This window comes from Pseudorca crassidens, chromosome X (assembly GCF_039906515.1).
Source record: "Pseudorca crassidens isolate mPseCra1 chromosome X, mPseCra1.hap1, whole genome shotgun sequence".
Classification (NCBI taxonomy): Eukaryota; Metazoa; Chordata; class Mammalia; order Artiodactyla; family Delphinidae; genus Pseudorca; species Pseudorca crassidens.
In genome coordinates, this window is record NC_090317.1 from 20,779,567 (window position 1) to 20,798,549 (window position 18,983).

General features: G+C 38.3%; 1 protein-coding gene across 1 annotated transcript in view; it reads left to right on the forward strand.

Moving 5' to 3' along the window:
- LOC137216577 (fibrous sheath-interacting protein 2-like) overlaps nt 1-11,618 on the forward strand; it is a 28,963-nt gene extending 17,345 nt beyond the window's left edge. The window contains 13 exon segments of the mRNA XM_067722676.1: nt 2-744; nt 747-1,064; nt 1,067-1,220; nt 1,426-1,733; nt 1,736-1,777; nt 1,780-1,860; nt 1,863-2,761; nt 2,763-5,095; nt 5,097-5,301; nt 5,303-6,446; nt 6,449-6,495; nt 9,109-9,603; nt 11,562-11,618. Coding sequence (XP_067578777.1) covers nt 2-744; nt 747-1,064; nt 1,067-1,220; nt 1,426-1,733; nt 1,736-1,777; nt 1,780-1,860; nt 1,863-2,761; nt 2,763-5,095; nt 5,097-5,301; nt 5,303-6,446; nt 6,449-6,495; nt 9,109-9,603; nt 11,562-11,618 — 6,826 coding nt within the window.
- The last annotated feature ends 7,365 nt before the right edge of the window (nt 11,619-18,983 follow it).

Here is an 18,983-nt window from a genome sequence, read left to right on the forward strand (position 1 = left end):
GAATTAATCACAGCGAAATCTCTTCAAAGTTAATCAGTGATATTAGGATGAAAATTTCCCAACGTGAAATTCGATTTTCAAAAGATGAAGATGAAACCGAATCTGTTTATTCAAAGGATGATGCTCAGCGTCTCGTTGATTCCACATTCAGAAATATCTTGCAAAACTCTGGGTCTCAAGAAGCAGTTGAGCACGATAACACAAGCAGTGACAATGTTCTTATTGATAGAATAGCAGGTTTTATCATTAAAAATATCTGTCAACAACATCTTCATCCATTTGTGTATGGAAAGTTGTCATTTCCCTCATCATATGCATACTTTGATAGTATGAGAAGAAGGCAATGTTTTTTTGCCAGTGTTTACTCCTCAGCCTTTTTGGAAGATGTGATCTCTGGGGTTTTAAGCAAAATATTCCACAGGGTATTAGGTATTGTGCAAACAAAATCACTAAGAGATTCAGAAAAAGAACTGTTGGAAACAGCTGGAAAACTCATATATTTGACAATGGAAGAATTCTCAAAAGTTCAAGTTAGCATCCTAGAAAATGCTAAGGAACAATTGTGCTTGCCCCTAGTAGATAGAGACATAGTGATAAAAATTATTGACACGGCATATAGCAAAGTTTTACAAGAATGTGAACTGGAACCTAATAAAGACCTTCTCGGTGACACCAAGACACTGGCGGAGAGGGTAACTAAAATTATCCTGGCTGAAGTTTTTGATTTCCGAATTCCTCCACATTCCTCCTGCCTTTTAAATCATACTCAAAACTCAATGCTGATGTTTTGATAAAGAGAGTTCATTATGCGATCAGTAAATCAAGACTCCGAAGACAGACTTGTACAATATATACCACCATATTATCATATACACATTTGGAAAATATAGTCACCCGGGTTTTATCTCAGATATGTCCATTGAACTGCAGTGCAGAAGACCCATGCCTTTCGCAGTCACACTTCAGCAACACAGTTGTGAGAATGATTGATGAGATCATGTCAATAATTTCTAAACATGCAACATGCATTATTAAAGATGGAAGTGAAAAACAAAATGTGATTTCAGAAAAGATATCCAGGCTATGGTTGATGCCATTTATAATGACATTTCTAATTCAAATCTATACCAGTCTCTTTCAAAAGATAAAAAAGGCATAAGTAATATACCTGTTACAAAAATAGCAAGTTATATAAGGGAGATATTTAACCATCATCTTGAGTCATTCTTTTTTCTTGCGGTACGCGGGCCTCTCACTGCTGTGGCCTCTCCCGTTGCGGAGCACAGGCTCCGGACGCACAGGCCCAGTGGCCATGGCTCACGGGCCCAGCTGCTCCGCAGCATGTGGGATCTTCCCGGACCGGGACACGAACCCGTGTCCCCCACATCGGCAGGCGGACTCTCAACCACTGCGCCACCAGGGAAGCCCCCATCTTGAGTCATTCTTATCTGGAGATAAAACTCTTCCTTCAGGTACAGTGGATCAAACTTATCAACAGAGAGCAATAGATCCTAAACAAAGAGAATTATCTTTCATTGTGAATTCAGCCATCTTTTTGGAGGAAGTAATTTCTGAGCTTTTATGCAAAATCCTTCATGTATTCTCACATAATGTCCTGGCTGCCGAAAACCCATGTAAAGCAAAAGCCAATGTTACTGATATTGTTACAAGATTAGTAAAATCAATTGTGCTGGAGTTCACCAGATCACAAATTTTAGTTGCAGATCACTTGGATGAAATCTGTATTTTTCAGAAGGATATAAAGAAATGGTTAAAAAACTATCAACATTATTTATGAAAAAATATTAGATGATTATCGATCTCTGGTTCAAGTTTATAGAGCTATACAAAATGATGCTGTCAATTTGGGGGGAAAATGTATTATTTGCTGTTAGGAGAATTTTATGATTATCAGGTGGAGTCATTAGTTACAGGAGAATTAGCAACTTCTTCCTATTCCTCCCTCCAAGAGGAGAACATCATCAGAAATGTACTTGACACCATCAACAATGATAGCCATGACTTGCCATCATGCATCACTGTATTGCCTCGTTCCCTTTTAGAAGATATGATTTACAAGCTTCTAGCACATATGTTCCCTTCATCTGAGACTGAAACAGAACCAAATGAGGAAGAGGTGCCACCAGATTATGAGTTTATGAACAGTGCTTCAAAACTAACTGATGATATCATAACAGAAATTTCTGAACATGAGATTAGACTTGCCAAGGCAGAGGAGCATGTGGAGAGTTGGCAATTAGGGGTAATCAATAACTTCGTTGACTCCATATGTAACAATATTATTTAAAAAATTAAGTTTGAAGATGAAGTACAGAAAGATACATGCAAAAGAGGAGGCTCATTCCTCAGGAGAATAGCTGGTTTCATTATGGAGGTAATTGTGGACCACCATCCGCAGCTATTTTTATGTGAGGAAGAATCATTTCCCAGTGACTTACCCCAAAATGACCACGTCACTGAACTCTTGAATCCCATGAAAGAAAAAATACAGTCCTTCCCACAGGTTTCTGTATACTCTGCTGCATTTTTGGAAGATGTTGTAATTGACCTTGTTCGCAAATTTTATACTCTACCAAGAATTGCTGAAAATCCTAAGGACAAAGAGATATCAGAAAGAGATATCATGGGTCTAGCTATAAAATTTGCAAATGCCCTGATAGGGGAATTTAGGAAAAGTGAAATTAAAGTTCTAGCGAATGCTGAAAAAATGTTTTCATTTCCACCGATAGATAAAGAGACAAGTCGATAAAGTATCTGATTCTGTGTATGATGAGGTCATAGACATATATGGATCTAAAAATGTTCAGAAACATGATAGAAGTAACATTGTTATAGAGATGATTGCTGTTTTGGCCAAGAAGGCAATCTCTGCTTTCCAGATTCAACCACTTTTTTCGGGAAGCTGGTCTTCCACCTTCTTTTCATTTCTAGATGTGGATAGCATCATCCAAAGAGTTCAACAACTACCATATAAAACCTTTACAAAGATAAAGAGAAGCTTGAAGGAGAGCCCAGTTTCTTCACTAGAACAATTATCTACACTTATTCCTCTAACCTCAGACCTGAAAGACAAAATGGACACTTCGGAAATAGATGGAAGAGCACTTAACAGAAAAGAGAACTTCAAAAAGGAGAAGACATCAATGAAAACAGGCAGCATCCAGAAGCCAGTATGTACCAATATACATAGCATTATGAAGAGCGAAGTAACTACCCTAGCATCAGGGTGAGGTGGAGGTGTGCCAAAGAAAAAGAAAGAGGATGAAAAGAAAAAGGAAAGTTCAATTGGAAAAGATAATGAGAAGGTATCGAAACTCACTTCAACAACAACCAGTGTGAAAAGTAAAGATACTCAGGGGCCAGATTTGGGTACAGAACTTACAAAGAATGAAATCAAGAAGAAAGACCGTTTGGCTAGAAAAGATGAGAAAGGGTGAGGTGATGAGGTATACCAAAATCTTTCACCAGCTATCGATGATACAAAAAACAAGGTTGTCCTGGAACCAGATTTTAAAATAGATGATAAAAAGAAGAGTGACAAGAAAAAAGAAAGTTCATTAGGAAAAGGGGACAAACCTTTTGAATTACCATCTCTGAAATCCAAGGTGAGATACAGAGAGATCCAAAAGAAGAGAAGAGATTCTCCAGCTTACGCAGTTACAGATGACAAACAGATCTTGCATTCTAAACATGCCCAAAATGTCACTGGAATCATTTACAGAAATGTTTTAGAAATATCTTCTTTCCAAGGACCAGTGGATGACTCAAAATCCCCAAATCCTGTAGGTGATAAAGCAGCATATGTAACTCAAGCGGATGGCAAGGATTTTGCAAAACCTGCTTCAATGAATTCAGCTAAACAGAATGCTCCTGCAAAAGAGGAAGAGAATGAGAAAAGTAAAGATAAAGAGATTAAAAGTACACCTAGTAAACGGGACAATCCTCAGAACCCACCAGAATATAAACCCGGGATTTTCCCTGCTAACTTTTTAGAAGATGTTATCTCTGAAATAGTTAACAAATTGATTTTTTCTTCCTCATCGGATACAGATGATGCATGTCAAAATGTAAGCAGAGGTGTAAATCAAGCTGAGCTCTATGACACGGCTATGAAACTGATTGATTCCCTGTTAAAGGAGTTTTCAGATGCTCAAATTAAAGTATTAAAGCCAGATCAAGGAAGTAGGTTCCTACCATCTGAAGATAACATTTCATCAGTTCATAAAGTACCTCTCAGGCAAAAAGAACTGTCTGTGGAAAAAAGACCTCCCAAGAAAAAGATAATTATGGATAATATACCACCCATGCATAACACGGCACCTCCAACTAAAATACCTTCTTCAGATCAGGCATCTTTTATAGCTAAAATACCATCAATCAATAAAATTTTGGTCAATAAGATTGTTCACTCCTCTATATGCAATATTTTGCAGGAATATAGATCTCAAGACTCTATTTGCGAGGACATAAAGAGTAATGTTGAAAAATTAGCAAGAAGGCTAGCTAATGCAGTAATAGAAGAAACTTTTCAGTATCAGCTAAACTTGCTACTTTATGATGAGACTCCAGATTCAGTATGTTTGCCTCTAGAATCTAAGGAGGTTATGAAAAATGTCCATAAGGTGGCCCAGACAGCCTGCAAAGAATGTTAGACATCATCGCTATATACCATAATGCTGCTTTATGAATTTTTAGAAAGGATAATTTCTTCTCTTCTTTCAAAAATTTTCTCAACAGTAGCCAATGCTAAAACAGAAATATCTGAGGATAATTTGTACACAGAATTGGACTTCCTTCAAATGAAATTAGCAAGTATAGTTATAACAGAGATCTCCAAAAATGAAGATATGATTATACATTATGTAGAATCTTTACATCCTAATGATGATGAAATTATTCAATTAGTGGTTAAGACTATTTATAATAATCTTTTGCAACAATTTGGATCTCAAGAGAGCATACAAAAGTGTGTCAGCAGTGGTTGCAAAATCCTTTCAGAAGGCATAGTTAATTTAGTTGTACAAGAAGTGACCAGAAATCACCTACAGAACTATTTTTCTGGAGAACTAACGCCACTGTAAAGAAGTTGACAGTGTTGTTGAAAATATCCTTAAAGATGTTATCCAAACCACTGAAATTCCCCAGCCTCAGCCATCACAGGCTTACAAACTGCCTTTTAACATAATAGAAGAAATTGCTATAAATTTTTTGTCAAAGCTTCTATTTAAGTTTCCAAAAGCGGATAAGGAACAAAACAATTCTCTAAATGCTGAAATGCAAAAAAATAAGCTCAAAAATCTTAAATTCATTCCAAGAATATATCTCTAAAAGTCAGATTACAGTAGTACCACAGGTCAAAGAATCATCCACTGTATCTTTAGCAGACAGTGCGACTATTGAAAAAGTAGTTAATTCTGTTTATAACACTGTTTTAAAGCACTCTGGCTCCCATATTTCAGTATATAAAGATTTAACAGGTAAGAACAATGTCCTCTCTGATATAATAGGATTTTTAATGGTGAAGGAAATTTCCAATTCAGAATTTCATCCTCAAGTAGAGGAAGAAACATCAAGTTCAGAGTTAGCTCTGGAAGCTGTCAAAATTATGGAAAAGATGGTTAAGATTACTGATGATCTTAAGTCAAAGAAAAAACCTTCATCCAAAAAAGAGGCTGTATTAGATGCCAGGTTTTTAGAGGAAACACTTGCCTTGTTCTTGGCTAAACTAGTAAAGTTGCCAAGTGCCTCAAGCAAAGATGCTAAAAACTTATCAAAGCCTGAGTTAAATAAAACTGCATCTCAATTGACAAAATCCGTGACAACTGAAATTTCCAGAAAAAACATTAGTATTGTAGCTGCTAATCCTGAAGAAAAATTTTTAAATCCAGAAAGTATAGAAATTATTTCTTAGATGGCCGATTCTGTTTATAATCATGTACTACAACAATCTGGAACACACGAAGAACTTTATCATGACATGAAAGGTACAAACCACATCTTTCCTAAAGAGGTGGCTTCTTTAATAATCAGGAAAGTTTCCAATTGTCCATTAGAAACAATTAGCCCAGAAGATTCACATGCTAATCTCTTTGGCGATCTGGACATTGGTCAAATTGTTGAAAAGGCACATGAGCATGCTGTCAAAATGGAACCTGAGCTACAGCAAAAAGGGTTACATCAAGGTTTAAGGCAAGAGGAGCTTTCAGTTAGGATAATTCTTCACCGTGGGAAACAACCCATCAATATTGATCCAGACATTGGTACAGAACACTTAGGGGTCATTTCTATAAAAACTCAATTGCTTAAGAAGCTGCAGGTGGAGTGTTTAGCTAGAACTGGACACAGCATTGAAACACTGAGAAGAGGGTCAATAAGTGGGAAGAGTTACTCAACTGATACACCTGATACAAGAAAGAGAAAGACAAATGCATCTCTTTGGATCAGGCGGGACGACTGAACATAAAGCTGTTAGAGGTAAGTGCAAAAGGCACTAGTGAAATGAAATGAGCAGTCAGTGAGACCTGGCTGTCCTTCTGTGATTTCCTTCCTCAGGTAGGTCTACAGGAATGCATTTGTAAAATATGGTCAATTTTCTCTTGTGCATCCCAGTAGAACCGAGGACTCCGATTCCTCCAATACAATCCTCTGCTTTCCTGGGACTAACCCCATCAGCAATGTGGCTCAGTGTAAAGGTGGCAGGCTAGTTTCCATTAGCCAGTCAAACTGAACTGCCATTTTCTGAAGAACGGGAGTACAGAGAAATACCCTTAACAGCAAACAAGACTGATTGGAATTGTAGTCCTCATTTGGCAACTCAGAGGAAATGCAGTTTTTACAATCACCACAGTTCTTTTTAATGGATATACATTATCATAGTACTATATGGATCTAGAAGGACCAGTTAGAATATCAGCTAAACTAGCCTCTATTAGAGATTGAAATCCTCAAACTTAATTTAAGGTTCCACAGTAGTATAGTTTTTATTTAGCAACATTCATCAACAAACATTAGACTGCAAGCTCTTTAGAGTTCGTTTCTCCTTATTTCACTTTTGTTACATAACACCTTCCCAGTTCTCCATATTCTTACATCCTCAGGATGTACTCGGTTTCTTTCCTCTTCTACCCTTGTCCTAGACCCAGTTGTCTTCATGCTGCTATTTTTATGAACTAGTTTCTCTGCAGTCCCATATTTGGGCTCCAAATGTACTTCAATAACGGGGACCTGAAATGCAGAAATGCTGTCCCTGGTACAACTCATCTATTGAAAAAGTAGTTAGTTCTGTTTACTGATCTTAGGGATGATGTTGCCAGGAGATGGAGTTACACCGATCCAGCCCAATATTCTCATTTAACGCCAAAGCCCCTAGGTAAAAACTTTGCAAACGGAGCAAAGTTCTATGGGACCAGCCTGCCTGAAGCCTAGGCCTAGGAGTATGTTTTCATTACCATTATTTTCCAACTCACTGAACTAAGTCTAAGAGCTGGTGAATACATTGATGGATACTTGTTTTGTCTCAAATACTGAGACTTTCATAGACACTGATGGAATCGCCTTGGTCCTTAGTTTCTTGGACTAGATGAAGGTCTTTTCTAGCTCTAAAATGTCCTTTTCTCTCTGGGTTCTCAAAGTTATATTAGCATTTACTTAGTAGTCTTCATTTATATGTAAGTAACTCCGTGGGCACAAAACCTGTTTGTCTAAACTGTAGAACATTACTCCCAAGTCATTACTTCTTAACCATGTGCAGAAATATCTATCAGTTCTTCTTCTTGGCAACCTGCTTTCTTCTCTTACATCCTTTATCAGTACTTTAACTATCTCTTTATAGCCTAGAGGAACTTGGAAGAGAATAGCTAATCCAAAACAACTACCCCTGCTAATCTTAAGGGAAGCAAAAGCTGTCTTAAGGAAACTAGACGTAGATGGTGCAGCAAGTTTCAGCCATGTTTTGATGCTATCTGGATAGCAGTGCCATCCATCCCCAGCATGAGGATGAGGGTTGCAGAAAGAACAGATCAGTTTAGGGAACCCAGACAACTCCCGGGCTATTGCTCAGTCAGAAATCCACAAGCAGGGTTTCATTTGCTATTTGGAGGTACCAAAACTTCCCAATACACCAGACACATGCCTATTAAAGGCTCATACAGTGTTACATTCCAAAGCCATATAGAATGATTTTTGATTTTTTGAACCACTTTCCTTCCACCAGCACAAATAACCAAAATTGATTGTTTCCATTTCTTACAGAAGTTCTTTAATTTTGTATTGCACAAAAGATATTCCTTTAAGGCAGCATTTATCTGAAAATCTGGTTTGCAGTGTTGCAAAGAGATCTAAGATTGATAACTCAAATTAACTTAAAAGTTCTGTGGCATCATCAAAAGGCTGCAGAAATGGGAGAAGTCATTTGTTTAATTAAAACTGTCTCTTCCTTGATCTGTCTTTAACATTGCAAAATGGAAAGTGACACTTGACTAGGGAGGTGAGGAGAATGAAGATTTGCTCTTTGAAGCTTCCTTTAGAAAATACATTCAAAGGATTAGGGTGTGGAGGGGTGAGGAGTGAACATTCAAAGTCCTTCACAATTTTGGCTATTACTCATCATTTTAAAAAATCCAAGTCAGCCAATACTTTGTCTTTTTTCATGAAAATTTCTGTATTTAGTTCGTCTATTAGTTCCCTACTAAGAAGTTTAGAAAAACATTTAATCATGTCTAAATCTGTTAAAAAACTTTCAAGACAAGTGATGAAAACAGTGTAATTAAAGTATTTGTGCATTTTGCACCTCTTGGCGAGTAAAAGGTACACTTTGAAGCAAGAGAAAGAACCTTAGGGTTTCTTCTTTGAACTGGAGTGATAATCTTGAATGCAAAACAAATTATAGAAATGAGCAAATATTGCTTGTGATCTTCATTTATTTCTTCTTTTAAATATATCACTAATATATAAGTAAAAGCACTTGAAGATAAATAATTTTACTAAATTGAAACTAGATACCATGTGAAAGTTGCCTTATTACAATAGAACCACAGCAAAAAAGACTGAGGCGATTGTTTTTAATATTCATTGTCTCTTTAATTCCAGACTGCTAGTAGGAATTCATTTCAGAGTTTAATAAAGCCTGACATCACCAAAGTGGAGCTTTTAAAAGATGTCCAAAGCAAAAAAGATCTTATCATTCGGTTGATAACTCATGATATTAATCAAGAAGTTTTACAAAAGAAAGCAGAAGAGAGCTTTACTTCTGATGAAGATGAAGTTGTTTTACAAGAGGTTGTAAAAGAAGAATTTCCAGAAGGCCCACCTGAAAATCAAATAAAAGAAGACGTGAAGCCCACTGCCAGCACAGGGGCTTTTCCCAAGCCACTGATGAGCAAAAGCAATCTGAAAAAATTTTTGTCACTAGGAAAATGTTGTCAGCCAAAATCCAGTGTAACTACAATTACTGAAGCATCACCAGCTCAAAAGACAGAATCTAAACAGACACAAATAAGAACTGTTTCTAAAGTTGATGTAACTACCTCAAAATTCTCGACTGACACAAACTCTTCCTCTTGGGAGAAAAAGACACAACTGAGCGTAAGTGTGAGAACTTTAAGTATCAGTGACTGGGTTTCTATAGAAAGGGTAGAGAGTTTCACAAACTTAGTACAAGTAATATATACTGGGTAGGAAGACAAGGGCACATACTAGATCTAGGCAGTCTCTCCCACCTCTGACGATATTTACAACAAAAGGGAAATGATTAACAGATGAAGCCAGGAGCTTCAGTTGAAGAAAAACAGATCATGGAAAGAATCCTAGGCTAGTTAGAAGGACAAGAAAAACAGAAAATGGAAACCAGTTAGGAGAAATACAAGCTAATTATTTAAAATGATAGATTGCATTCTTTTTTTGTACTCTTAACTATAAATATTCTTTGGAAGTTTTGTGCATACAAACTCCATGCCAGTGGGCAGGACCAGAAGATGGGCTTGGAGGGGAGTAAAAAGATTCATGCAAATTCAGCCTATCTGGGTTTGAATTCTGACTTTGCCACTTAGTAGCTATGTGACCTTTGGGCAAGTTACTTAACCAACTATTTTCTTAAAAATTACTTACCCGGCTTGTTGAAACATAGCAAGTTAGTTGAATATGTTGAATGTTCCTCCTGTAATCAGCCCATAAACTCCACTATCACTTTGACACACAGCTCTTGTCCCTGGTTCTGTATCCTTCTAGTGATGGTCTGGGCCTCACTGACCTCTTGGGTTGGCCCTACCCCCAAAACTGTATCTTATCATGTGTATGGAGATTACATATGCTTTAGAATTTCCTGGTAAGACAATTCCCTGGATTATCCATTTGCAGTGATTCCCACTTAACCCAGAAGCTGCACTGAACCAGAGAAAATAAAACACAGGGATACAATTCTGGCCAGTTCAGGAGCTCATCAGGTCAATAGCCTTAACACAGACTCTAATCTATTTATTGGGATCTATTTATTTACTGGGAAGCCATGTGAAATTTCAGGACCAAACAAAGTGTGCTTGGTCAGAATTGCTGGCAGTATATGTTACAGTATATTTTATTTGATTTGTTGTAAACTCTCCTTTGTGTTTTACCTGACTTGTACTTTTCCAGGGAATAGAAATGAAATCTAGCACCAAACCGACACATTACTTCATACATAGAATTATGAGTTCATCCTCATATAATGAAGAGGATCTGCCTTCATTTTCTCGGTACAGTCAGTTAAAGCAATACTAGTTGACTAAGGAAATAGAAATCTGAAATGAAGATTATGCTGATCGAAGAATGGGCCACTCAAGTAAACCTGTGAGGAAGCCAGTGTTTAGCCCTTCAACCTCCCCTCACTCCTTCCCCTAACTCCCCTCTGTGGTTACTTCCTGGGCCTTCCCTTCCCATCTTCTCTCCCATTCCTATTTATCTGGTCTCCACTTCTCCTGGGACCTACTTTCTAGTATAGTGATCTACAGTATGGTTAGATTAAGTCTTTAACTAATGTGTTAGGTTCTTGAACCTGGGAGACAGGCCCTGAGTCAATAGTCCCCACTCTAATGGCCCACCTAAAGGAGTTCATATTTAGTTCCCATATGTCCCTAAATGCTCAACCGGGTGGCACTGTCAGAAGAATCCCAAGAATGGAGGGGGCGGTGTAAGTTGGAGCATTCAGGGAAGAATTCTCAAAAGCAGTGGAGTTTGAGTTGGGCCTTAAAAGATGGATAAGATTTAGATAAGACCATCCAGGTTGGAGAAGACTACAAGAGAAAGGCTGGACTATGCAGTACCTATAGGGACAGGGCGGAACAAAGTACACTGCAGACTTGAAGTCTGATTAATACTTTTTCTAGAATAGCCAAAACGTGTCTAAAATCGTTCTTGTGTTTATAAGAATATTCACAAACTGGGAACAGTAGCACTTTGTATCATGGGAGAAATAGGGCATAGGAGAAAAATCAACCTTGTTCTAACTATATTCTTTTCCACCTGGCACTATGAAATTAAGTTTTCTTTTTGACCTGATGCCATTTTAGGACATCGCTCCTGGCCTACCACTGGCCCTATCTCCCGTCACGATTGTTTTAACATAAATAATTAGTAATGCAGGCAAATCTCAATTATTTGTATCATTGCATAAGAAAAGGGCAAACATATAAAACCAAATAAAGTCAATGTAGCAATCATTTTTCATTATTTCACAATAATCATTTTATCATTTTTACTTAAGAACTCAGAGACATACCATTCCAGGTTTGCATCTATATGAATAATGACTTTGACAGGTTGTTCTTTAACTAGTATTCCTTTAACAAGTATAAAATACAAAGAAAATGAAATGTTTTTTACCTTTTTCTTTTAGTGGTGATGACGAGCATCCCTCAGATCCAACTGCCAAAATAACAGAAGGTTGGATTGATTATTTTTTCATTCAAATTAGATAGTATTTAAAAAAGAGACTTTGTTCATTGAATTGATGAATTTTCCTGTCAAACCTAAAGTTAATACTGAGCCTTCCGGTAGGTTGATCTACATTGGGGGAGTACTGGGTCAGATAACTAGTTAACATGAGCCAACTAGTTTGCTTTTTCTGAAACACTAATAATATTTCATTAATAATTTTGGTGGAAAGTATGTGGTGTGACTATAATTATGAGTTTACAATTACCAGGCTCCTGTGGGAAATATCTAGGAAATAAGGGTTTATCACATCTATATGTGGACTACAGCCCATGCTACTAGGATTTAATCATCTCTTTAACAGTGTATGTTTGTATTTAAAGTGATAAAACGGAAAAACCTACAAGCAAGATTACTCTTCCCAGCAAGGATCTCATTCAGATTCGACGGAGAAATTAAAACCTTTACAGACAAGCAAAAGCTAAGAGAATTCAGCACCACCAAACCAGCTTTACAACAAATGCTAAAGGAACTCCTCTAGGCAGGAAACACAAGAGAAGGAAAAGACTTACAATAAGAAATCCAAAACAATTAAGAAAATAGTAAGAGGAACATACATATCAATAATTACCTTAAACGTGAATGGATTAAATGCTCCCACCAAAAGACATAGACTGGCTGAAAGGATACAAAAACAACACCCATATATATGCTGTCTACAAGAGACCTACTTCAGACCTAGGGACACATACAGACTGAAAGTGAGGGGATGGAAAAAGATATTCCATGCAAGTGGAAATCAAAAGAAAGCTGGAGGAGCAATTCTCATATCAGACAAAATAGACTTTAAAATAAAGACTATTAGAAGAGACAAAGAAGGGCACTACATAATGATCAAGGGATCAATCCAAGAAGAAGATATAACAATTGGAAATATTTATGAACCCAACATAGGAGCACCTCAATACATAAGGCAAATGCTAACAGCCATAAAAGGGGAAATCAACAGTAACACAATCATAGTAGGGGACTTTAACACCCCACTTTCACCAATGGACAGATCATCCAAAATGAAAATAAATAAGGAAACACAAGCTTTAAATGATACATTAAACAAGATGGACTTAATTGATATTTATAGGACATTCTATCCAAAAACAACAGAATACACTTTCTTCTCAAGTGCTCATGGAACATTCTCCAGGATAGATCATATCTTGGGTCACAAATCAACCCTTGGTAAATTTAAGAAATTTGAAACCGTGTCAAGCATCTTTTCCGACCATAACGCTGTGAGACTAGGTATCAATTACAGGAAAAAATCTGTAAAAAATACAAATACATGGAAGCTAAACAATACACTACTAAATAACCAAGAGATCACTGAAGAAATCAAAGACGAAATCAGAAAATACCTAGAAACAAATGACAATGAAAACACGATGACCCAAAAACCTATGGGATGCAGCAAAAGCAGTTCTAAGAGGGAAGTTTATAGCACTACAATCCTACCTCAAGAAACAAGAAACATCTCAAATAAACAATCTAACCTTACACCTAAAGCAATTAGAGAAAGAAGAACAAAAAAACCCAAAGTTAGCAGAAGGAAAGAAATCATAAAGATCTGATCAAAACTCCTGTATTCAAAATGACATAATTGAGAGCTTTATTATAAAATGATAAATATGTTGTACATGAAGTGCCATCTTTTGAAGCATATAGGCTGGCCAGGGCACTTTCGCATTGATAGAAGGTGATAAACTACATCTCAGAATTGCATCTCAGAATTGAGCAGTGACCAAGGACAGCCTGCAGAGTTCAGTGGCAAGTAGAAAAGATCCCATCTAGGTTTCTAACTAGCATGTCCAATCAAAGAGTAAAATCATTCTTCTGTGCCTTTAGTTTGACAGGGACACCTCCTCCCAACCCCTGCATTCGGCATATTACAGGAACTCACTGGGAAGCAGTTATAAATTCAAATAACATACTTTTGCTCTGATAAGGGCTTTTGGAGGAAGAAATGCAGAAATGGCCACCTTGTGCTAAGATGCTCAAAGTAGTAAAAGCCCCATAGAGGATAATTTATTAGAAATTACAATGATGCCTGTTTATGAAAACCGACAAAAAAGGGGGGACTTCTGGACCAACACATGCCCATTATAGCTTATGGTGTATTTTTTACAGATAGGGTTTTATTGGGAATCTAAATCAGTTCATGGTATGAAGTGTCATTCTATAGCACTTGGCATGCATCACGGCCCATCCACTTTTGCCATAAACACCCCAGACATGTCTCTCTCTTCAGTGACCAGTACCAACCAGGTCTCTTCAGAGTGACCACTGTGCTGCCCACAAGCTGATCTAAGCAGCCTCAGGGTGTCTTGAAGGAGAGCTGGTCTCACCAACCTTGCTCCATTTTGACATATGTAACTCCTACTTCCAATACATTGAGAATGCCACACCTACTACTTGATTTCTCTTTTCAGCAGCTTTGCTTTGAAAGGAATATGACTTGTTAGCCAAAGGGTTCATTGTGCCCCTAGGGATGAACTTTGTGTGTGCTGTTATTCTAGCCAGTGCCCATCTTGAACAATATGCAGAATCTATTAGTGACTGCAAACTAGGGGCAGTGTCTCAAAGTGTCATTCAGAGACTGCTTGCACCAGCATCATCCAGGATGCTTATTTGCAGAATCCTGGCCCTTCTCCAGACCTGCACAGTCAGTATTCTCAGGGAAATCATGTCCAGGCATCTGCATTTTTAACAAGACCCACAATTTGCAAAAACAAAGCTTCATTTTTCCCCTCAACATTTTCAGAATGTGGCTTTGCGGTACATATCTCAATCCTGTAACTGTCTTTGTCTTGCTTTTTCAGAGATCTCTCCATTCAAGCCTTTATCTTTCCCTCTGCAGATTTTGGCTTTTTCCTTATTAATTTCTTCATTGTTCTTATTTTGTTTAAACTACCAGCACATTCCAGTACTGCATTATTAATCTGAAAACCTGAACTATTTTCCCCCTTATTTGGGGGTAAATTTGCTATCTGCTACCTTAGTTTTAATCATAGATCCTTGAAGTTCCTAAGGTTATACTGCTAGAGAAGATAAAAACTAGGGAACTGCAAGAGGTATAGGAGAACTTTGTCTTTTACTAGAAATAACAAGGTATGTGCTTTATTGCCCTGTGTCTTTTCATGACATCCTGTCATGATGCATCCGCAACATAGATAACTGCTCATTTCTGTCCTTACAGATACAACAATCATTTCATTAACATAAACTATGATATACTTTAAATAAGAGCCCGTTGCATAAAACAAGTGGTGCAGAAAAACTGGTCTAAATGGAGACTCTTATTGGCCACATAAGTCCTTTATAGCTCACACAACAAACAGATCACTTGGGGTTAGTCAACTGAAAATTTACCCAAAGTGAGTGAGAAACGATAGCCTTTTTAAATGCACTGCTGCTTCTGCCTGGATATTTTGAAATGGACACCAGTACTGTTGAGAGTTGAAAGTTACCTTTTCATGTGGAATTAGCTCAGCAGGCTTTTTTGGATAGTTATCTGCTAGCACGAGGGAGGCAAGGCACTGCTGAGCTGGCTCAAGAAGCATCAGGGTGCAGGGAGTGAAGAGCTGGCCTGCACATCAGAAAGCCTTGGCCCTAGGGCAAATCTGGCCACTTTCTACCCACATGACCTTAGATGAGGCATCTGACCTCACTGAATTTCTCCTGCTTCCTTCCCAGGGTTGTCAGAAGGAGAAAAATACTCTTTGTGAAAGCACTTTAAAAACCAAAAGCTATTATATAAATACTTCTTTCTGAATCCAAAATTATCACTCCCCTTGCCTGACAGCCTCAATTGGAAAGGCTGATAACTGACCACATTTCTCTTTTGGTTTGTTCACAGACTCTGATAAGCCCAGTACTTCCAAACAGGGGTCTGAAATGATGAGGAAGGTATCATCAGCTCTCTCCAAAGTGTTTTCAAGATCTAATGCCAATGTTCCCAAATCTTCCTCACCCTAACCCCCTCACCAAGACACAAGCTGACGCTGCTACACCTGATATCAATTAGCATGTTGACCTTCCTCAAAAAATAAATGATTTTTGAAGCATGACGTTGTGTCCTACATGCTGATTTTTATACATACTGAAAACAAGAGCAAAGAAAAAAAAAGGCAGCTGGAGAAAAGGAAGGCTTGATAAATGCTTTTGATAAGCATTTTGGGATGAAAAGAGAAGCTGTGCCTCACATATAGATGCATCTAACAGGCAGTGTGGGGTTTAAGTTCTGCTCTTGAGGGCCCTGCAGCCTTGCTGGGAAGATGAGACTAACTTAGAAGCAAAAGTGTAACACCAATAAAACAACGTGTCATCACACATTTCAGGTGCCGTAGGGGTTCAAAGAAGGGAGTCATCGCTGTGAGCTGGAGTGGTAAGGATAAGTTTCCTGAAGGAACTAGAATTGAGGCAATCCTCAAAGGACCAGTAGGATTAGACAGGCCTGGAAAGCACCAAGGCCTTCCCCTTAGGTCACATAGCTGCATACAGTGCTGCCATGCCTGAATGATTTAGTTAGCACTGTCTGATACGATGTTCTACGATGATAGAAATGGTCTATATCTGCTCAGTCTGATATAGGAGGCACTAGCCCCACGTGGCTATTGTCACTAGTATGATTGAGGAACTCAGTTTTTCATTTTGATTTATTTCAATTTAAATAGCCACATGGGGCTATTGGTTCCCTTATTGGACAGTGCAAGGCTAATTGGTACATGGCCTCAGGGCCACCAGCCAATTCTGATTAGATTGAGGGATTCCCTGGAAGTTCACTTCCAAAGTCTATCCTCAAACACCTAAAGCAGTGTAGAGATCTGACTCCTCGGCGGGGGGGGGGGGGGGGGGGGGGGGGGGGGTTTGAAGCCTCTAGGCATCCTCTTGGTCCCTTTAAGAGACACGAACCACCAATGTGGCCAGAGGGAAGCTCATGGTTTCCAATCATATTTGTGCCCCTGCACTTGCCAAAACTCAACTGATAGAGAAAGGATACGCCCCATTGAGAACACCAAAGTCAAGGAATCACAAATAGCAAATTGGAACCTCACCTGCCAGCTGGCCTCAAACACTGCTTGGCTAAAAACTGCTTCCATGGGACAGAAACGTATGACGAAGATCACTCACTAGTCATTCTCATACCAAGGCTTTATCCAGGAATTTAGGCCAGTGGAAGGACTCAGATTTATACAAAATGCCCAAGGGAAATATTTCAAGGCAAGTAAATGTCTCTTATGCTGCACCTGTAGTCCATAAATGTTATGTTAACTGAACTTTAGTAAACAGAATGGCAGGCACTTCTGCCCAAATATCACATATACCCAAATTTGGCTGCCTTCACCTACTCACTCATTTCTGCCCTTACATACTGAAGTTCATCACAGGCAGCAGCATAAGTTTTAAAGTTAGTTTGTAAAGGTTCACAATAATGACCAACGCTGATCTTACATATGGCTTTGTTTTTGTTAAAAAGTAATACCAATCCAGTTTGGAATTCAAAAGTTACAAAAGGTACAGTGCAAAGTAAGGCTCCTTCCCTCTCCTTTCCCAAATGCTACCTGGTTCTCCTCTCCAGAAGCAATTTCTATTACCAATGGATAGAGTATCCTTCTCGAGATAGTCTATGGATAACAAGTGTATTATCGTATGACTTTAGAAAGAAGTCTAATTGAACATCCTCCCTCAAAAAGGCAGAAAACAGAGAAAGAGGAAGAGAGGGAGGGAGGTGAGAATGAAGGAGAGAGAGAATGTGCACATGCTATCTGGCAGCTACTATGTCCTGATGTCACTGCTTGGGTCTGTTTCAATGGCTGCATTTGTAGCTTCAAATAAAGTCAGTCCTCATTTTTTAAAATGCTCTTTTGTCTAATGAACTAAAGGTCAAAAGGTGAGCAGCAGAGTGGTAAGAAAGGCACCTACCATAGCTGTTCAAAGCCTGCTGGCCAAAATACATTAAGAATGTATGAGCTTGCAGCTCAATATCAAAAAAACAAACAACCCAATCCAAAAATGGGCAGAAGACCTAAATAGACATTTCTCCAAAGAAGATATACAGACTGCCAACAAACACATGAAACAATGCTCAACTTCATTAATCATTAGAGAAATGCAAATCAAAACTACAATGAGATATCATCTCACAACAGTCAGAATGGCCATCATCAAAAAATCTAGAAACAATAAATGCTGGAGAGGGTGTGGAGAAAAGGGAACCCTCTTGCACTGTTGGTGGGAATGTAAATTGATACAGCCACTGTGGAGAACAGTATGTAGGTTCCTTAAAAAACTACAAATAGAACTACCATATGACCCAGCAATCCCACTACTGGACATATACCCTGAGAAAACCATAATTCAAGAAGAGTCATGTACCAAAATGTTCATTGCAGCTCTATTTACAATAGCCAGGACATGGAAGCAACCTAAGTGTCCATCATCGGATGAATGGATAAAGAAGATGTGGCACATATATACAATGGAATATTACTCAGCCATAAAAAGAAATTGAGCTATTTGTAATGAGGTGGATGGACCTAGAGTCTGTCATACAGAGTGAAGTAAGTCAGAAAGAGAAAGACAAATACCGTATGCTAACACATATATATGGAATTTAAGAAAAATAATGTCATGAAGAACCTAGGGGTAAGACAGGAATAAAGACACAGACGTACTAGAGAATGGACTTGAGGATATGGGGAGGGGGAAGGGTAAGCTGTGACAAAGCAAGAGAGAGGCATGGACATATACACACTACCAAACGTAAGGTAGATAGCTAGTGGGAAGTAGCCGCATAGCACAGGGAGATCAGCTCGGTGCTTTGTGACTGCCTGGAGGGGTGGGATAGGGAGCGTGGGAGGGAGGGAGACGTAAGAGGGAAGAGATATGGGAACATATGTATAACTGATTCACTTTGTTATAAAGCAGAAACTAACACACCATTGTAAAGCAATTATACTCCAATAAAGATGTAAAAAAAAAATTATACTAAGTGAAAGTCA